Source organism: Phacochoerus africanus, chromosome 5, assembly GCF_016906955.1.
Source record: "Phacochoerus africanus isolate WHEZ1 chromosome 5, ROS_Pafr_v1, whole genome shotgun sequence".
In the NCBI taxonomy this organism is placed as follows: Eukaryota; Metazoa; Chordata; class Mammalia; order Artiodactyla; family Suidae; genus Phacochoerus; species Phacochoerus africanus.
Window position 1 is genome coordinate 28,097,565 of NC_062548.1, and position 22,455 is coordinate 28,120,019.

Below are 22,455 nucleotides of genomic sequence, written 5' to 3' on the forward strand. Positions count from 1 at the left end.
TAGTAGAGAATTTTACTTTTTAAGGTCAGTACCGCATTTTAATGTAGAGATTTAGTTTCCCTCATTTTGTAAGCTTCAAGTATCCTATTTAAAAGAAATAAGAGATTTTTTTGGCTAGTTGTTCATATTAGAACTCCTCCCCCTTTTAGCCCTACTTTCGATGGTTAATTACTTGAAAGAGACAAGAAAGAAACAGATGAAATGAGAGAAAAAATTCTGACACAGTTAAGGTAAATCAAACGTACCCAGACCATTTAATTGTTCTTACCCAAGAGTACAGTTTTTAACTTTTATCGTTTTAAATTAATACTAATACTATATAGAACACATGTACTATTATAATAATACATCATCATCATAAACTGGAAATAGTTATTCTGAGAGCCGCTTAGCTTTTTTTTTTTTTTTTTTTGTCTTTTTGCCATTTCTTGGGCCACTCCCGCGGCATATGGAGGTTCCCAGGCTAGGGGTCGAATTGTAGCTGTAGCTGCCAGCCTACGCCAGAGCCACAGCAATGCAGGATCTGAGCCGCGTCTGCAACCTACACCACAGCTCACGGCAATGCCGGATCCTTAACCCACTGAGCAAGGCCAGGGATCGAACCCCCAACCTCACGGTTCCTAGTCAGATTCGTTAACCACTGCGCCACGACGGGAACTCCATTTTTTTTTGTTTTTTTTTTGGCCGTGCTTGCAGTATGTGGAAGTTCCCAGGCCAGGGACTGAATCTACAGTGACAGAGTAGTGACTCCAGCTACTGCAGTGACACTGGATCCTTAACCCACTGCACCACAAGGGAACTCCATTTAGCCTTAATTTTAATAGTTTCTCACACTTCTGTACTTTATTACTATATTCTTGTTCTCCTCTAAAGCATCTAAAACAAAAACTTGTTGATTAACTGGTTAGGAAAAATGTAAGAAAATTTTATTTATTTATTTATTTATTTGGGCTATGCCTGCAGCACATGGAAGTTCCCGGGCCATGGACTGAACCCCTGCCACAGTGGTAACCAGAGCCACACCAGTGACAGGGAACTCTGAGAAAAACATTTAAATATAATGTTTTATTGACTTTAGGTCAGCTGGGAACAGTCACTTGCATTTATGCTTTATGATATTTAATCTCATTGGAAAAAAAAGATAAATGTTACATTAGAGGCTTTTCACCTTCACGTATTTGCTGCTCAGGGTTGAGAAAATGTTCAGCTCTCTCCTGCAACATGCTTCAATATTACAACTCATCAACGAAAGGTGTATGACCCAAATTTCCGCTTGCTGCCATTGACTTCCGGCCAGAAACAAACTTCTTTGCAGCCTTTAAAAGACAGAAAGTTAACAGAAATAAGCAAGTAGATAAACTTCTGTTCCTTTGAATATTTCATATGAAATACTCATATTTCTGAGTAAGTTTTTTCTATTCATTATGAAAATATTCATATGAAAATACTCATATTTTTGAACTGAGCAATGTGGTGCCCTAGACATGAGGGTAACTTAAAAAGAGGGAAAAGGAAAGCCTTTCTGACACTGCAAAATGGGGCAGTGCCTCCTTGGGCAGGGCTGTCCTTTCCTGTTTCTGTAGACAATGGCAAAGTCTGAGTCAATAAAAATACAGATTGTTGACTTAAACAGCTACACTTTAATATCCTACTACTCTTTATGACACTACTTTGAGTTCAAAGTCTGGCTGTTTAGATTAAATGTAATACAACGAGGAGCATTCCCCACAGTATCTCCAGCCAGCTTTTTTTTTTTTTTTTTTTGTCTTTTGAGGGCCATACCTGCAAGCATATGGAGGTTCCCAGGATAGGGCTCAAATGGGAGCTGCAGCTGCCGGCCTATGTCACAGCCACAGCAATGCCAGGTCCGAGCTGCGTCTACAACCTACATCACCGCTCACGGCAGCGCCGGATCCTTAACCCACTGAGCGGAGCTAGGAATCAAACCCGTGTCCTCCATGGATGCTAGTCAGATTCATTTCTGCTAAGCCACGACAGGAACTCCCAAGGCCGGCTTTTTAAATAAGGAGATGGTGTCAGAGGCAGCTGGGCTGGCCTCTCACGATGGTACACTCTACAAGATGACGACAGCCATCTGGAAGAGCGTGTGATGATGAACTTAGGGGCCAAGTGAAATCAAGTCAGGGTTCCTGTCTTAAAATAGCCTGCTTCTTTTTTCTGTCCACAAGGGTAGACCCCTTGGTGAGAAGACGGCTGAGACGTCTATCATGGAAGGGGAGCTGGCGTTTGTTAATACAGAAAGACTGGTTTGGGGTTCACTCTGTAGTTCATTACTTGTTAGGCACAGAAGGGATTGCAAAGAAGTATAAGACATAGTCCTTGCGCTCAAAGCAACTCGGTTTTGTAGGAAACAATATATGTCAAAAAAAAAACACAGCACGGGCAGGAGTAATGAATGTCTTGGGCTGAGAAAACGAAAGAGCATCTTGAGATGGTGGACTGTGAAGAACTGGAAGGGAGAGAGTTTGGAGGGAAAATACCAAACCTGACAATCAGGTTGAATCTTATGAAACTGCCGATATTTGATCCCTCTGGACATTTAAGAATTTAAAATGGTTTAACCTGATGGTAATTTAGAGGAATGAGGAAGAAACATCTACCCCCGAGTTGACAAGGAAGCCATCTGTAGATCTGATGGGAATGAGCCCTTCTGCCTCTACACCAGGTAGACTGGCACCAAACACCATGAAAATAGCCTGTGTAGCCCAAGGAAGCTTATACATTCCTTCTGAAATTGGATCATAAGGACAAGTTATTTGATGTTAAATAAATTTTCATTTGCTTACGTTTATAACATCAGCGTCAGCTACTGAATCAATCTGCTGAAGGACCGTGGATGGCTGCACGTACGAACCAGCAATTAGAGCCTGGGACCCAACTTCATCCAGGAAACCCTCAGAAGACTCCACTGACATTAGGTACCCGGCTTTCAGCTTGTTCCTGTCCAATAAAAGGCGTGTAACTAAGGCAGAACCCAGTTTTACAGAGCAAGGCAATTTAAAAGTACTCTCCCAAACCCTTAAACATGTTTGGGTAAATACAAAAATTAACAGCTTTACAGTGCCAAAAGTCTCCATTCTATTTCTTCAGTTCATGAACTATTTTAATATTGATATCATTTTAAAAGCTGTCATTATAAGATTATACTGAAAACCCAACAGATGGCCTTTTGATTTTAGACTAGAACTTAAGATCGAGTTAAAACTATTGCAATGTAAAAAAAAAAAAAAAAAGGAGTTCCCGTCGTGGCGCAGTGGTTAACGAATCCGATTAGGAACCATGAGGTTGCGGGTTCGGTCCCTGCCCTTGCTCAGTGGGTTAAGGATCCAGCGTTGCCGTGAGCTGTGGTGTAGGTCGCAGATGCGGCTCGGATCCTGCGATGCTGTGGCTCTGGTGTAGGCCGGTGGCTGCAGCTCCGATTAGACCCCTAGCCTGGGAACCTCCATATGCCGCCGGAGCGCCCCAAGAAATAGCAACAACAACAACAAAAAAGACAAAAGACAAAAAAAAAACTATTGCAATGTGAAGTTTATGGGTTTTTTTAGGGCTGTACCCATGGCATATGGAGGTTCCCAGGCCAGGGGTCAAATTGGAGCTGTAGCCACCGGCCTACACCAGACCAACAGCATCGCAGGATCCGAGCCGCATCTGTGACCTACACCACAGCTCACGGCAACGCTGGATCCTTAACCCACTGAGCAAGGCCAGGGATCGAACCTGAATCCTCATGGATACTAGTCAGGTTTGTTAACCGCTGAGCCACGAAGGTAACTCCTGTAATGTGATTTTTTAAAAATTAAATTTATTTTATTTTTTATGGCTGCACCAGCAGCATATGGAGGATACCACAGCCACAGCATTATGAGATCCAGGCTGCATCTGTGACCTACACCATAGCTCACGGCAACACCAGATCCTTAACCCACTGAGCGGAGCCAGGGATTGAACCCACAACTTTATGGATACTAGTCGGGTTTGTTAACCGCTGAGCCACGAAGGGAAACTCCTGTAATGTGAAGTTTTGATGACTGAAGTAACTTACTGCTTCCTGATACTTTTTCGGTCATAATTTTAAGCATCTTTGTTAAAAATACCTATGTGGGCTCTTCTCACTGCCCACTTAGCAGGATGTTGTGTGCTGATAATCTAACTTCCCTACTCCCAGCCCATTTCTGTGCTGAGATTTGTCTCACTGAGGGGAGGGAGGTGGGGAAGGACAGATAGGTCCTATTAAGTCCCCGTAGCTTAAATATTGGCACCAAAGCACCGATTTGAAATAAAACACAATTCAATTCACAGTTATCCCAGAAAGAAACCGGTGTGCAGTAAGGCATCTGAGTTATTTAACTCTCAAAGAAACCCATCTTCTTGGCACTCTGTAGCAAGACTTCCATTTAAGCATAATTACAATCTGATGTAGCAATTTTACCATACCGCCAGCTTAACTGAAAAAAGACTTTACCTGCAATAAACTTTACGAAAGATTATATTAGTTTGTCCCTTCAGCAATGATTGCTCACTTTCTCTTTCACTATAGGAAGACTAATAAGAACCTTACAAAAAAGCATCAACTCCATCAAAATGGCAGGAAATAAACATATCTTGACATTAATAACCAAAATTCCACTTTCTGAACATTGCGGTACTTGCCAACAACTGTGCTACAGTTATTAAGAAAATACATTTGTCCTAAGCATAGCCGGTGTCTCAATTATGTTTGTTCAGGATGCAATCATGTAGAGCTGCATCCTTATCAATCCTTGGTTTCACGTACATGGTATTTAATAAACTGTGTTGTACTCATTCACAGACACAATTTTTTTTAGTGTGTTTGGCATTATATAAGTAACGAGACTAAAGAGAACAGAAATGGCAACAGGTTGTTCCCTCCTGGGTTGTAATTCACCCTGTCGTACTTTCCTTGTGGGCAACACTAAATAAGTGATCATGAAGACTGCCAGTTTCAGGATTCACTTTTTGAACTGAAATGGATGGAGTCAAATTTAAATGGTCTAACTCCTGTATGAAAATGCAAGCTGATTTCCAACTCTATCCAGAGTCTATCTCTTTTAGAGAAACTCCCAGAATTACTACCAAGGTGTTCTTACCACTTTCAGTGAAGACAATGGGAATTTGAAAATCACCCAGCAGGAGATGGAAATTGCAACCTTTTAATCAGCTATCTATGATCTATCAAATCAGTGAAGAGATAAAAAAACACTGCCAATGGTTATGGCGGAACAGGTACTCTCCTACACTGATGGTATGATTTATAAGCTAGTACAACCTTTTAACATGGTGACTCCAAAATGTAACAATATTGTACAAACACACATACATATTTTAACGCAGAACCTTTCGTTATAATATTTATAACTCTTGGCCCAGTTGTGAATCTATACCAAGAAAAGTAACAAGAAATGAAAAAGTGTTTTAAGCCCGAAGATATCATTAATTGTTTAGAATTCCCAATTGCCATCTTGTTGAAAAATGTCCAACAAGAATATTTGGACACACCCATTAAAACTGTTTATGACATAATTTTTAGTGATCTGAATAAATGGAAACATTATCATGTTAAAGAGAAGAATCACTGGTAGGGAATGAAAGATAATTTTTATCTTTGTGTTTGTAATTTTCAAATTTCTACAATAAACACACTAATAAATATTATTTATTAATAAGTATATATGCAATATTAACTATGTTTAAAATGTATAAAAATGGTCAAGATAATAATCAAAATGTCTCTAGGTGGTAGGAATCTATTCCCCTTTTCTTTTAAATACTTTTCTGTACCTTTCAATCCTTTTGTGCATTTATTACAATAGTGCTGTAACTAGAAAAAATAACTTTCAAATATTTGAAAGATGAAACAGTTAATATTGAAACTTACTTGGCAACTTGGACATCTGTATTAGAAAGGTTTCCTTGAGCAATTGTTTTTACTTGGTCATAGGCAGCCTTGATAACCTAGGATAAATAAGTAAAAGCTGGTCATCTTTGCTCAGTGCCAGGGTCGCCTGAAGCGTTCAGCTGCTCCTCTACTAGGGCAAAAACCTAAGATTGAAGGTTCATTCCAGAGACACAGTATAGTGTCCGTGTGGAATTCTTAAGTCACTATGTGCTGCTCACTCTTCCAGGGATCTATAAAGCAGCTGTTGTACAAATATCTTAAGTAGCCAAGCTTCTTACAAATGTTTAGTGGTAGAGGGCAGAGGATGGAGGCAAGGTTTAGGAAAAGAAAACATAGGGACTTATAACTGACTATGAAGAATAAATACCTCTAAAATTTCCTCAGACTCTTAAAATGTCATGTAATCAATCCTGCCCTCTCTTACAATTCACTAATAAGAAAGAAGTATGCCAGTCAGAATGGCCATCATTAGAAGACTACAAATAACAAATGCCGGAGCGAGTGTGGAGAAAAGGGAACCCTCCTGCACTGTTAGTGGGAATGTGAGTTGGTACAACCACTGTGGAAACAGTACGGAGGTAACTCAGAAAACTAAATACAGAACTACCATATGGTCCAGCAATCCCACTCCTGGGCAGACATCCAGACAAAATTTTCATTCAAGGAGATGCAGGCACCCCTATGTTCACTGCAGCAGTATTCATGATAGCCAAGGCATAGCAATAACCTAAATGCCCATCAATAGATGAATGAAGAAGATGTGGTACATATATACAATGGAATACTACTCAGCCATAAAAAAGAACAAAATAATGCCATTTGCAGCAACATGGATGAAACTAGATTCTCATACTAAGTAAAGTAAGTCAGAAAGAGAAAGACAAATACCATATGATATCATTTATAGCTGGAATCTAATCTATGGCACAAATGAACCTATCTAGAGAAAAAAAACAAACTCATGGACATGGAGAACAGACTTGTGGTTGCCAAGGGGGAGTGGGAGGGAGTGGGAGTTTGGGGTTAGTAGATGCAAATTATTGCTTTTGGAGTGGATAAGCAATGAGATCCTGCTGTATAGCACAGGGAACTATATCCAGTCACTTGTGATGGAACATGATGGAGGATAATGTGAGAAAAAAATGTATATATATGTAACTGGGTCACTTTGCTGTGCAGCAGAAATTGAACATTTGAAATAAATTATAATTTAAAAAAAAGAAAGGAGTAATTCATACACAGCCAATTTGTTTTTTGGTTTTTTTTTTTTTTTTTGCTTTTTAGGGCCACACCCACAGCTTATGGAGGATCCCAGGCTGGGGGTCTAATCGGAGGTACAGCTGCCGGCCTACACCACAGCCACAGCAACGCCAGATCGGAGCTGCATCTGTGACCTACACCACCACAGCTCATGGCAACACCAGATCCTTAACCCACTGAGCGAGGCCAGGGATCGAACCTGCAACCTCATGGTTCCTGGTCAGATTCGTTTCCGCTGCGCCACGATGGGAACTCTCCTATACAGGCAATTTGTAAAGCTTGTCCATACCTGAAATGCTGGCATCGAGAGGAATCACCTTCCAGTGATGTGGGTGGGTACTTGGTAAATATTTGTTGAATAAATAAAAACAAACCTGGCCCGTGCTACTTATTGTTTTCCCTACTCACCTAAATTCTAGGACCCTCATTTTCCGTCCACGTGAGCTACCCATTTCCAAAGCCATACCCCAGATGTGGATATAACCTTCATCTGTCCTACCTCAGAAACCCTCACTTCCAAGACCTCTGGCCTAAGTCTTTAATCATGCTGTCCTTCTCTAGCATTTTATCAACACCTCTAGTTCCTTGATTTGTCCACTTTCAATCTATCAGATCCCTCTGGCATCACTTTTTTTCCATCTTAGGGCTGCACCTGCAGCATACGGAAGTTCCCCGGATAGGGGTGGAACTGGAGCTGCAGCTGCCGGCTTACACCACAGCCTCAGCAACACTAGATCTGAGCCACATCTGTGATTTACGCTGCAGCTTGTGGCAATGCCCAACCCTTAACCCCCTGAGTGAGGCCAGGGATCAAACCTGCATCCTCACAGAGACTATGATGGGTCCTTAACCTGTTGAGCCACCATGGGAACCCCTGGATCACTTTTTTTTATCTCGCCTAGATCCATGAATCATCCCTTCAATCATTCTTGCCAGTGTTTCCAACTTCTAGTCGTCTCCTCATACTTCCGACCTGTCTACGTTGCAGGACTACAGCTTGGGATCAACCCTACTGCCTGCCCACCTCCATTTCTCCCTTAGGCTAGACCACTAACTGACTGCACTATGAATTTGTGGCCACTGATCTCAAGGAGACATTTATACTGCTGTTATGCTCCTGTGTGCCTCAGCCACTCATCTGTCCCAAACCTCATTACTTTTTCACAACTCTGCTTCCTTCTCTTACTCTCAAAACATGACTTAGCCTCTTACCTCACCAGGGATGGATGTAGGTCCGCATCTTCCTGACAATCTCTTCTCCCATGTCAGCCTGTGGATCCTGTTTGCACTTGCTTTCCCAGATCTGATCCACCTGTAATTTCCTCTCTCCTCTGCCTGCTCCAATTTTCTTTCCTTTCACTATGAATGCCTCTTCCTACATAATCTCTGAGGGAACTCTACCACACACCACCTGCCTAAGTCTCAGCTCCACCTGCCTGCACCAACTCTGCATTTCTTTCTTCTCATTCATTCCTTAATAATATAAATTTTAGATCACTTCCAACACTCTGGTAAAAATCAATTAACATCACCAATATCATCCTCGTTTGTTAAAACTAGCAGACCCCTCTGTGGTTAAAAGGATATCCAGTAGATCAAAATGGGGTTAACTATTCTCTTTCCTGGCCTCCAAATGCAACAGTTTCTCTTCTTTTTCTTTCCGTTTTCTTGGCCATTTTCCTCAGCTGGACCTTCAGTTTCTCCTCCTACAACCTTTCACACATAACCCTGACTTACACACACACTTTATGTTGAGGGCTCCCAGGGTACATCTTGGCCTTGACCTCATATCCCAGAGACAACTCGATAGCCCATGTCCACACAGAACCAACATACCAAGGAGGCATTTCCTTGCTCATTCCTAGAGGCATTCGTATATATGTTCTTCATTTTTAAGTTTTCTTCACAGCAGATAACACTTGAATGATATCACACTATACAGAGCTCTGATAAATAATGGCATTCAAAATACATTTTCTTTTTAGGGCCCTGCCCAAGGCATATGGAAGTTCCCAGGCTAGAGGCTGAATTAGAGTTGCAGCTTCTGGCCTGCACCTCAACCAGAACCACACCAGATCCAAGCTGCATCTGTGACTACACCACAGCTCACGGCAACACTGGATCCTTAACCCACTGAGCAAGGCTAGGGATCGAACCTGCATCCTCACAGATACTAGTCGGGTTTATTACTGCTGAGCCACAATGGGAACTCCCATATTTTTACTAAAAACATGTTAATGGGGGAAAAACAATCTTTTGAGAATTGATGAGTTTGCAACTTACATCTCCAGCAGATGCAGCCTGAGAGATAGTATAAATCCCAAAGAGTCCAGAATCTGAGTAACTGGCGTTAAAAGCAGAAACCTGAAATATAATGAAACTTTACTCATTCTACTGGGTAAAACAGGGCACCACAATTCCCTAAGGTTGTCTAGACAAAAATGTGTACCTTCACAGCATAAGCAAAGGAAATGAATTAGTATTCCACTTAATTGGTTCTGTGAGGGACTGAAGTTACACAGGTTACCTCTTTCAGAACTGTCACAGTTTTAACTTTTCTCATTCATCTCTTTCTAAAATGGATTGCTCACTTTCCTTTTTTTTTCTCCTAACGCCTTGATGATTAAAGGTTAACATTAACTTGTGAACGTTATTACTATAGACTCAGTATGGCCGAGGTGGTACAGATCATGGGCTTTGGCATTGGACAAACCTTTCTTCCTTCTGCTGTTGGTGATGACTTCCTTCTTATTAATTTGCTTTTACATCTCTGGTATACTAGTCAGAGTTGGGCAGGACATTTCTGCTTAATGGCCATTATCCACATGTTCACGGGAGCAAGAAGTTTAGCCTCTGAAAATACGGGTATTGCTGTCTGTGGTCTGAGCAGAGGGTTAAGCTCCTTATGGTGAATATGACAGCCTAGGAAAATGTTTTCCAATGTTTATGTGGACCATTCACATAAGGATCACCAGAGTTGTTATCAGACCTACTCACGCAGATCACTACAGATGCAATGGCTGGGAACCCGCATTTTTTAAAATTTATTTTGTTTTTGTTTTTTTAATTTTTTAAAAATGATGTTTATTTTTTCCATTATAGTTGGTTTCCGCATTTCAAACCCGTGTTCGGTGATGCTCATGCACGCCGAAGTTTGAAAACCACTGCTTTGGCCAGTACAAAACACACAAAGATATATATTTCAATCACTTGAGGTTTAATTACAATTCTGAGGCTATCCTATTTGTTCTCCAAGTTTCTGGCCAAATTCTGACGTAGGAACTTCTACTTTTTTTTTTTCTTTTTATAGCCGTACCTACGGCACATGAAAGTGTCCGGGGGCCAGGGGCTGATTCGCAGCTGCAGGCCTACGCCGCAGCCACAGTGACATTGGATCTGAGATGCATGTGTGACCTACTCTGCAGCTTGTGGCAATGCTGCATCCTTAACCCTATGAGCGAGGCCAGGGATGCGACCTGGCCTCACAGAGACAAGGTTGGGTCCTTAACTTGCTGAGGCAAGACAGGAACTCCCAAATTTCTATTATGTTATGTCACTGGATTAGATTAAACTCTAACTACTCAAAACATCCTTACCATTCAATGGTGAAGAGTAAAGCATGAAGAAAAGAAAACAGAGTAGCCACGAACCAGGAGAAAGAAAATTTGGTGGAAATCAAATTTAGGACTAATTTAAGATAATGGTTTTCAAACTGTGCTCCCTAAGGCAACATAGAGAAGATTCAAGGGTTTCAATGCCAAGTGAGCCTGCTAAGCATTTTTTTTTTTGTCTTGTTGTTGTTGTTGTTGTTGTTGCTATTTCTTGGGCCGCTCCCGCGGCATATGGAGGTTCCCAGGCTAGGGGTCTAATCTGAGCTGCAGCCACCGGCCTACGCCAGAGCCACAGCAACGCGGGATCCGAGCCGCATCTGCAACCTACACCACAGCTCACGGCAACGCCGGATCGTTAACCCACTGAGCAAGGGCAGGGACCGAACCCGCAACCTCCTGGTTCCTAGTCGGATTCGTTAACCACTGCGCCACGACGGGAACTCCTTTTTTTTTTTTTTTTAATGAGTGTTGCAACGTTTATTTGAGGTTCTCTCCTGTTTTTTTTGTTTGTTTGTTTTTGTTTTTTTTGTGTGTGTGTGTGTGTGTCTTTTTGCTATTTCTTGGGCCGCTCCTGCGGCATATGGAGGTTACCAGGCTAGGGGTCGAATCGGAGCTGTGGCTGCCAGCCTACGCCAGAGCCACAGCAACGTAGGATCCGAGCCTCGTCTGCAACCTACACCACAGCTCACGGCAACGCCGGATCCTTAACCCACTGAGCAAGGCCAGGGACCGAACCCACAACCTCCTGGTTCCTAGTCGGATTCGTTAACCACTGCGCCACGATGGGAACTCCGTTTTTTTTTTTTTTTTTTCTTTTCTTTTTTGCCACACAGGCAGTATATGGGAATTCCTGGGCCAGGGATTGAGTCTACACTGCCACACAGCAGCAACCAGAGCCACAGCGGTGAGAACGCAGGAGCCTCAACCCGCTAGGCCATCAGAGAACTCCCCTAAACTTTAAAAGCAAAAACTGTGTTGGGCACTGCAGTTGGGAAAGAGTATTGGATAAAAAAAGCTCCTCTGCTAAAGAAAAGTTTGACACTGCCACTCAAGTAGGGGGAATAAGAGGAGAAGATGACTGAATTTAATTTCCACCAAGTGTCAAATGGCCAAAGATCTACTGCAGCATAAATCTACCTGTGCCATGTACTGTTGCTGAAATTATGAACAATATTCAATCCTACAATTTAGAACATTTGCTACTTTTTAAAGAAGGTTGCGTACTTAGGGTATTACATTGGACCAACTATCATCACTCATAAAATAATACCTTGATGGTTGACATTTTATATTCTCTTGATTTGAGTATCACTATTTTGAGAGCTTTAACACTTGGCTCACTGTCATAAGAAGGTGTCTTCTAAGGAAACATGGGCTTTTGGTTACGACTAAATGCCATTTTCCTCTTTTCACTTAATCTCAAGCTGGAGGAGTAGGTTTGTAAGCAACTTCTTGGTGTTTACCTTGTACACTTACTGGAAAACATGAAGAGCAGTGAAATTAGGAAGAAGTCACAAGAATGGAAGGGGACAGAGGAAATAAAAAAGACTCATGAGAATTTAGGAGAATGTTTAATATCTAAAACCTTATTCTAACGGGAATTGAAGTATGACTTTCTGATTATGTAAAGCATTCGATTCTTTTTATATTAGAGTAGCTAAAAAGACAGTAAGTTTTTGGTAGACCCACTAAGGTACTAAAATTATGTCTGGTTGTCTCCTCAATTGTACAAAGATTTTCTGTGTGTTCATCCTATATTTTATTTTTTATAAAAAGTTTTTTTTTTTTTAAGTTTTTTTTTTTCTTTTTACAGCCACACCACAGCATATGTAAGTTCCCAGGCCAGGGGTTGAATCAGAGCTGCAGCTGCAAGCCTACAGCACAGCCACTGCAACACTGGATCCTTAATACCCTGAGTGAGGCCAGGGATCAAACCTGCACCCTCAAGGACACTATGCTGAGTTCCCACAATATGGGAACTCCTCATTTTAAATTTTATTTTTTATTTTTTTGTCTTTTTTGTCTTTTAGGGCTGCACCCGTGGCACATGGAGGTTCCCAGGCTAGGCATCAAATTAGAGCTGTAGCCGACAGCTTCACGCCAGAGCCACAGCAACTCAGAATCTGAGCTGCGTATGCAACTTACAACACAGCTCACAGCAATGCCAAATCCTTAACTCACTAAGCAAGGCCAGGGATCAAACCCACATCCTCATGGATGCTAGTTGGGTTCATTAATCACTGAGCCACGATGGGAACTCCCTCATCTTAAATTTTAAAATTGGATTAATGTTAAGCCTTTGAAAACAAAAGGAGGGACATCGGACTGTGTAAACTCACATCAAATGGCTGGTGAACTCCCTTGGCGACAGCCTGGTATAGAGAGCTGGTGGCATTGCTGCCCCTCTTAACATGTGGTCCAGCACCAAGGACATGCTGCAGAACACTAAATGCATTTGCTTCTGCACTTCCTGTGGCAGCACTTTCTGCTACAAGAGCAGCATGGACGAGACTGTCTCCATTCTGGTCTCGAATTTCACCTGGGGCCATGGAAAAAAAAAAAAAGAGCAAAGACAAAGGGGCTTTTGGTTTTACTTTTCAGTATTCTCTACGACACAGTATCAACCTATTCGGATTAAGCTTTTCTCTGGCCTGATGCTGTCCTCATGCCATCCCACCCTTCCCCTTACACAAACGTGGTCAACACATAACACCCGAGCAATCTAATTCTTTCTCTCCACATTGACACCACCAGGGGAGGGGGGCATCCTGATAAATGAACCCTAATGGAACAGAATGCTTACCTCCACGGTACTTGGCCTTTGCACCAGATAAACCAAGCCCCCCCCTCATGTTGAGAAACCGTTCGGCAACTTGCTTTAGAACAGGATGACTCACACCTATTTCAACAGAAAGAAAAACAAGCTAGAACCCTAATTTCTGAAAGACAACTGTAAAAATCTACCGTTTTAAAAATACATGATTATACAATTCAAGTATCATAGAAATAAAAAGTAAAGAGCTTCCCCATTATACCACTTCTCCAGACATCCATTTACAGCTTTACTATATATTCATCTAGAACTCTTTTCTATGCAAATATTTTTTCTTTATTTTTAAAATGGTATTATTCTATTGTTTCTAACTTGTCTTTTGTAATTTACGTCAAAGTGACTGTCACCAAACATTTAATGGTTATAGACTATTATGAGGATGTACCATCATTTATTTAATCAACCCCCCCCCCCTTTTTACTTTTTAGGGCCACACTCACGGCACATGGAAGTTCCCAGGCTAGGGGTCAAATCGGAGCTGCAGCTGCCAGCCTATGCCACAGCCACAACAACTCAGGATCCGAGCCGCATCTGTGACCTACACCACAGCTCATGGCAATGCTGGATCCTTAACCCACTGAGCGAGGCCAGGGATTGAACCTGCACCCTCATGGATACTAGTTGGGTTCGTTACTGCTGAGCCAGGATGGGAACTCCTAATCAATCCCTTCTTGATGGACATTAGTATGTTTCTAATAGTTGGCCATTAAAACAATATTGCAATGTGCACTAAAGGACGTTTTCAAAAGAATGAAAAGATAATCCACGAAAATAGGAAAAAACATTTGCAAACCATGTGTCTGGTAAGGAGTAGTGTCCAGAATATATAAAGAACTCTTACAACTCAACAGTAAAACAAACAACCCAATTCAAAATGGGCAATAGGAGTTCCCGCTGTGTCGCAGCAGAAATGAATCCGACCAGGAACCATGAAGCTGCGGGTTTGATCCCTCGCCTCACTCAGTGGGTTGAGGATCTGGCATTGCTGTGAGCTGTGGTGTAGGTCACAGATGCAGCTCAGATCCTGTGTGGCTGTGGCCAGCAGCTCTAGCTCCAATATGACCCCTAGCCTGGAAACATCCACAGAGTGGGGGGCGGGGGGGGGGGAACAAAAACACGAAAATGGGCGATAGACTTGAACAGATATTTCTCCAAAGATAATACAAGTGGCCAAAAAGCACGAAAAATGATATTCCGTGTCATCAATCATTACAGGAATGCAAATCCAAACCACAGTGAGACACTACTTCACACCTATCAGGATGGCCATTATCAAAGAGATCATCACTAAGAGCTGGGGAGGATGTTGAGAAATTGAACCCTTGTGCACTGTTGACGGGAATGTAAAATGGTTCACCTGCTTCGGGAAACAGCCTGGCTCTTCTTCAGATGGTTAAATATCCTGGCAATTCTACTAGGTACATACCCAAGAATCAAAAACATGTTTTATTAAAAAATTTATACATGCACCCTAATGTTCGTTGCAGCACTAAAAAAAAGAGCTTATATATAAATGTCTATATTCGTAACAGCCAAAACATTTAGGAACAACTCAAAGGTCCAAGGGATGAATGGATAAACAAAATGGTGGCAATGACATGTTATTGGGCCAGTAAAGGGAATGGAATATTGGTACCTGCTATAGTACGGCCGGACTTCGAAAACACTACGCTAAGTGACTAAGTGAAAGAAGCCAGTTACAAAGGCTATTATTATATAATTCCTTTTATATGAAATGTCCAGAAGAGTCAGTTCTATGCAGACAGAAAGCCGGTTAGTGGTCACCAGAGGCAAGGAAGAGGTGGAATGAGGAGTAACTGCTAATGAGTATGGGGTTTCTTTGGGGGATGGTGAAAATGTTCTGGCAATAGTTACACCCTCAATAAATTAAAACCCACAAACTATACACTTTAAAAGCATGAATTTTGTGGCATATGAACTATACCTCAATTAAGCTGTTACTTATAAAAACAAATGATCAATAAAGCCCAATACTACTACTAACATTCTCATGCAACTATTTTGTAAACTTGACCAAACTTGCTGGGTTTAAGAGAACAAACATTCAAAATTTTAAGGAGTTCCCTTAGTCGCTCAGTGGTTAACGAACAGGACTAGGATTCATGAGGAAGTGGGTTTGATCCCTGGCCTCACTCAGTGGGTTAAGGATCTGGTGTTGCCGTGAGCTGTGCTGTAGGTCACAGATACGGCTCAGATCCTGCATTGCTGTGGCTGTGGTGTAGGACAGCAGCCACAGCTCTGATTGGACCCCTAGCCTGGGAACCTCCACATGCCGTAGGTATGGCCCTAAAAAGACCAAAAAAAAAAAAAAGAGAGAATAAACATTCAAAATTTTAATATATTCAGACTTCTAAAAATGTTATATCAGTTTACACTCCCACTAATAATTTTTGAGAGTGCCAATTTCATCATACCTTGGTTAATACTGAGCAGCATCAATCTTTAAATTTTTGCCAGTTTCACAGACTAAAAACTACTTGGTTATGACACATTTTACAGTAACTGGCATAGACAGTTTCCCCACAAATTGTTTCATGCCCTTTGTCTACTTTTCTATTAAAGTGTACCTAAAACAAGAACAAAAGCTCTTTGCTTAGAGAAATTTGCCCTTTGTCATAGGTTTTGCAAATACTGTCCTAAATTTAAAAGCCATGTTTTAAAAGGTTAAATGAGGGAGTTCCCGTCATGGCACAGTAGTTAACGAATCCGACTAGGAACCATGAGGTTGCGGGTTCGATCCCTGCCCTTGCTCAGTGGGTTAACAATCCAGCGTTGCCATGAGCTGTGGTGTAGGTTGCAGATGTGGCTCGGATCCCGCGTTGCTGTGGCTCTGGCGTAGGCGGGTGGCTACAGCTCCGATTCAATCCCTAGCCTGGGAACCTCCATGTGCCGCAGGTATGCCCCTAGAAATGGCATAAAGACAAAAAATAAATAAAATAAAATAAAATCCTATCACATACCTACTTTTTCTGACATAAAAGATGAGTTTGAAAATTTTGTTCGGTCCTGTGTTCACATAACTATAGCTTAATGGACTACTTTTTTCTTTTTGACTCACATCAGTGAAACAATATTTTTATTCATAGCTCTGAGTGCAACATTTACGGGCAGAACATCTTAGAGTTTCTTTTTTTCAATTAACCACTTTCTAGAATGAGACAGAACATCATGAAGGGTAACTCTGTGATTAGAATTTATGAAAATATCCAAATAAGTATATGATACATTGAGGCTGGTAACCTATATAGTGAATGAGTTACAATGTGCTGGAAAGGTGTCCACTCTTCCACCCCACCAGTTTATAAAAGACAGCCACCTCAGCGAATTTTCTATCACCTTTTCTGAGAGTCAAGAACACTGAAACTGTAAATGATCCAGCTATCTAGTCATCCATCTGTACATAACTGTGAAAGATGTATATATACACAGTTACATATGATCGTGCGAGTTTACAGTGTTTCAGGGATAATGCTGTCTTTTCATTAAGTTATTCACATGTTTCACTATCTGGCAAGTCATACTACTTTTTTTTTTTATTGAAGTGGAGTTGATTTGCAAGGTTGTATTAGTTTCTCATGTACAGCAAAGTGATTCAGATATACATATATTCTGTCTCATATTCTTTTTGGTTTATTACAGGATACTTGAATATAGTGCCCTGTGCAATACAACAGGATCTTGTGGTTTGTTAATTGCATAGAGTTTCCATCTGCTAGTCCCAAACTTCCCACCCAACTCTCCTCTACCTTTCTTCCCTCTGGGCAACCGCAAGTCTGTTCTCTATGTCTGTGAGTTAAAGGACTACTCTTAAAGAAACAAACTGACATGCAGGCAATCCCCAACTTACCAAGTCCAATCAAAGCCATTCTTGCACTTGTGAAATGGTTCTGTACATAGTAATGTAACTGAGGAAGTTAAAAACATTTATTAGGTTATATTTATATAAATATAGGAAGCTGTAAAAAATGTAAAACTGCTTTTCAGCAGAAAATAAATATTCAGGCTTAAAAGCTGATATAATAAACTATGAAGGACTATCCAGTGCTGAATTACACTGAAATTTTAAAGACCACTGCTTAAAAGAACTAGAATTTGGAGCTCCCATTGTGGTTTAGTGGGTTAAGAACCCAACTAGTAACCATGAGGATATGGGTTCCATCCCTGAGCTCGCTCAGTGGGTTAAGTATCTGGCATTGCCACAAGTTAGGGCTTGGATCCTGCATTGCAGTGGCTGTGGTTAGAGGCTGGCAGCTGTAGCTATAGCTCCAATCTGACCCCTAGCCTGGGAACTTCCATATGCCACCAGTGTGGCCCTAAGAAGAGAAAAGAAAGAAAGAAAAAAAAAAGAACAGAACTTAATGTCTTAATGTGATGGTTATATAACTGAATATAATGAAAACCACTGAATTGCATATTTTAAATGTGTGAAGTGTATGGTATGCGAATATATCTCAGTGAAGCTGCTAATAAAAAAAAGGAATTAAAAATTAGAGCACACGCTAGCTTGAACTTGAAAAAATGGGATCTTAATCATTAAGACCATTAATCATTAAGATCATTAAGCTTAATGATTAAGAAGTATAGCAGGTTTCTTTTGCCTTTATACAGGTAGTAATAAAGCACTATTATTAATATTCTATAGTAGGGCTAATAGAGTTTTATCACCATATACCTCTCGCCTATCTTTAAAGGTTTTCCTGATATGAAGTTACGGTCTATACCGGGCTTTCCAGCCTGGATGATTATACAATTATCTGGAGGGCTTAAAAAATAAAAACAAACTCTGTCAATCTCTCCCCACCCTATCCCATTCCTGGGCCCATTATACGGACTGATACAGTTAGGTTCAATGTGAAATTCTGGATCTTTATTTTTTCATTTTTTTGGTCACACATGTGGCACAGAGAAGTTCCTGGGCCAGGGACTGAACCCACGCCACAGCAATGACCTGAGCTGCTGCAGTGACAATGCCAGACCTTTAACCCAAGGAGTTTCTACGAGGGAACTCCTTGGAATCTTTATTTAAAATAAACTGCCCACCTATCTCATCAACCACCTAGCTGATCTGAGAATCAGTGAGAATTGACAGTCACCGGTTTACACCACCACTTCAGACCTAATATACAAAAGGAGGGCGAAAACACGCATTCTCAACAGGCGCACTACTGCTCCCAAGAGAATGAAAATTACTTCTTGGGGGGTAAGAAAAAAAAAAAACTTATTTCTTTACATATAAAGTACTAATACATGTAAAGTACATAAAGAGATCTACAGTATATCCATGGTATTAAAAATTCACTGTGGGAGTTCCCGTCGTGGCGCAGTGGTTAACGAATCTGACTAGGAACCATGAGGTTGTGGGTTCGGTCCCTGCCCTTGCTCAGTGGGTTAAGGATCCGGCGTTGCCCTGAGCTGTGGTGTAGGTTGCAGATGCGGCTCGGATCCCACGTTGCTGTGGCTCTGGTGTAGGCCGGTGGCTACAGCTCCGATTCGACCCCTAGCCTGGTAACCTCCATATGCCGCAAGAGCGGCCCAAGAAATAGCTAAAAAGACAAAAAAAAAAAAATTCACTGTGCAGTTCCCATTGTGGCTAATGGATAATGAAACTGACTAGTATCCATGAGGATGCAGGTTTGATTCCTGGCCCCCCACTCAGTGGGTTGAAGGATCCGGCATTTGTGTGAGCTGCGGCGTGGGTTGCAGATGCAGCTCAGAACTGGCACTGCTGTGGCTGTGGTGTAGGACTGCAGCTGCAGCTCCAATTTGAACCCTAGCCTGGGAACTTGCATATGCTGCAGGCACTAAAAAAAAAAAAAATCATTATTTGGGTATGAGTGGAGGAAAAATTGGCTAAAAAGGCTCCTTGGTAGAGTTCTCTTGTGGTACAGTAGGAAAAGATCTAGCATTGTCACTGTAGTGGCTTGGGTCATTGCTGAGGGCGCAGCCAAAAAAAAAAGGGTTCCTTGACTAATGTTGGTTGAGACTGTTAAACTAAACTAAGGTAACTATAAACAATCTATGAGAATTTGTGCCCTAAAATAAATGGTGTCTCCACCTTGGAAAGCCATATTCTTTCTTTTTTTTTTTTTTAAACTGATGTTTTTCTAATGAATGCTGCCTCTGCTCAAAGTATTCTAGCATCAATTTCCTTAGAATTTCCTTTAGCCTAGGGATACATTTAAAAAAATGCTAATTACTGTAGTTAACATGTTGGTATTTCTCCAACATGTTACATGTGTGTGTACATGATACATACACACACCTTATTTTTTAAAAAATGGGATTCCCTTGGTATATCTTATTCATAAATTATCTTTTCTTTACTTGACAATATGCCATGAAAATTTTCATTATCAGTACCTATTTTTGAATGGTTGAATAAGTATTCCATTCTACATTTAATACATCATCTAACTAGTTCTCTAATGTTGGATATTTAATTTGTTTCTAATTATTTTTTAATTATACCCAATGCCACAATAGACACCCTTTTAGGTAAATGATTTGCTATGCTATGTTCATTCCTTTTTTTTGTGTGTGTCTTTTTAGGGCCACATCTGAGGCATATGAAGGTTCCCAGGCTAGGGGAGTCGAATTGGAGCTACAGCTGACAGCCTACACCATAGCCACAGCAACGTGGGATCCGAGCCCTGTCTTTGACTTACACCACAGCACATGGCAACACCAGATCCTTAACCCACTGAGCGAGGCCAGGGATTGAACCTGTGTCCTCATGGATACCAGTCAGATTTGTTTCTGTTGAGCCATGATGAGAACTCCTGATATGTTCATTCTTTTAGCTACCTCAAACGACATACATAACTTTAATCATCTATCTTTACAAGAGTGAATCTGCTTATTGAAAAACTTTAAAAACCCACTAGAGGCCAGTCTTATGAAAAAATATTGGTGATTCCAAGTTGGATGATATCACTTATAATTTTTTTTTTTAAAGTGCCGCGCCCTATTTGGAGTTCCCAATGTGACACACTAATTAAAGGATCCAGCATTGCCACAGCTGTGCCATAGGTTGCAGCTGTGGCTTAGATTCGGTCCCTGGCCTCGGAATGTCCATATGCCATAGGGATGACCATAAAATTAAAAAAATTAAAAAGTGCTCTATGAGGGAAGATACTAAATTGATATTTGGATAGTTTTCTTAACAAGGAGGTAAGTCAAAAGAGGAAAGGGATACAAAATTCAGTTTTCTGTCGTGGATAACCAGAAATGAGAATAAGCATCTTTTTTTTTTTTTTGTCTTTTTGTCTTTTTCCAGGGCTGCACCTACGGCATATGGAGGTTCCCAGGCTAGGGGTCCAATCGGAGTTGTAGCCACCAGCCTACACCACAGCCACAGCAACGCAGGATCTGAGTCCCATCTGCGACCTAACCACAGCTCATGGCCAACGCCAGATCCTTAACCCACTAAGCCAGGCCAGGGATAGAACCTGCAACCTTACGGTTCCTAGTAGGATTCGTTAGCCACTGGCCACGACGGGAACTCTGAAAATAAGTATCTTAATTTCTGAGTCATGTATACTTTCAAAGTGTTGATAATTCCCAGTTTCTCTCTTTCTCTCTCTCTCTTTTTTGGTTTAGTGCTGAAGATGTGGCATATAGCATATGGAAGTTCCCAGGCTGGGGGTCGAATCAGAGCTACAGCTGCCGGCCTACACCATAGCAACGCCAGATCCGAGCTGTGTCTTTGACCTATACCACAGCTTGAGGCAACGCTGGATCCCCAACTCAGTGAGTGGGGCCAGAGATCGAAGCTACATCCTCATGGATACCAGTTGGATTTGTTTCCATTGAGCTAAAATGGGAAGTCCTCCCAGTTTTTCTCTTAATGTCTTTTGATAAAAAATTTAGGGGGAATGGGTGAGTGGTAGGAGTAGGTAATTAAGACTGTATACACATATCTACACTTGCAGATTTAATGCTCAATGTTTCATGTTTTAGAAACAAAGTTCTCTCTCTGATATACATATGGCTACGACAAGTGACAAATCTGTACTGCCAGCAGAGTGAGGCAGGTGTGCTGGAGAAGGTAAATGAGCTGGTGAGCAAGCTGATGATGGCATGGGAGGTATGGAAGTGGCCTTCATTCCTGTTTGGGTATTCAGAGTGGTTAAAGGAAGACTTTTCGTCACAAGATTACGGTACTTAAACATTCATACACTGTTTAAAAGACACATACACACAGAAAGAGTCTAGAAGAAAACTATATTTGGGTGTTAACAATGAGTGCCTCTGAGGGTTTGGGATGGAAATGCTGTAAAATGTGGTTGTAATGATTGTTGTACACCTATAAATGTAGGGAAATTCATTAATTAAAAAAACAAAACAAAACAATGAGTGCCTTTAGGTGTGTGAGATATTTTCTATTTTTTCCCCCTTTATTTTGCCTTTTTTTTTTGCATTTTAGGGCTGTACCCCTGGCATATGGAAATTCCCAGGCTAGGGGTCAAATGGCAGCTACAGCTGGCGGCCTACACCACAGCCACAGCAACGCTGGATGCTTAAGCCACTGAGCCAGGGCAGGGATTGAACCCAAGTCCTCATGGATACTAGTGGGGTTCGTTACCCCTGAGCTACGACGGGAACTCCCTTTATTTTGCTTGTCTTTGTTTTCTGAATTTTGTTGTTGTTGTTGTTGTTGTTGCTATTTCTTGGGCCGCTCCCGCGGCATATGGAGGTTCCCAGGCTAGGGGTTGAATCGGAGCTGCAGCCACTGGCCTACGCCAGAGCCACAGCAACGCAGGATCCGAGCCGTGTCTGCAACCTATACCACA

The 22,455-nt window shown here is 41.4% G+C and overlaps 1 protein-coding gene across 1 annotated transcript in view; it reads right to left on the reverse strand.

Moving 5' to 3' along the window:
* Positions 1-1,046: 1,046 nt before the first annotated feature.
* Positions 1,047-22,455, reverse strand: part of LOC125127396 (cytochrome b-c1 complex subunit 2, mitochondrial) — a 30,818-nt gene continuing 9,409 nt past the window's right edge. The window contains exons 8-14 of the mRNA XM_047780340.1: positions 17,511-17,568; positions 13,613-13,708; positions 13,149-13,348; positions 9,482-9,562; positions 5,918-5,994; positions 2,808-2,961; positions 1,047-1,316 (exon numbers count right to left, since the gene is read on the reverse strand). Coding sequence (XP_047636296.1) covers positions 1,233-1,316; positions 2,808-2,961; positions 5,918-5,994; positions 9,482-9,562; positions 13,149-13,348; positions 13,613-13,708; positions 17,511-17,568 — 750 coding nt within the window. The 3' untranslated portion in view covers positions 1,047-1,232. The remainder of the gene's footprint in view (positions 1,317-2,807; positions 2,962-5,917; positions 5,995-9,481; positions 9,563-13,148; positions 13,349-13,612; positions 13,709-17,510; positions 17,569-22,455) is intronic.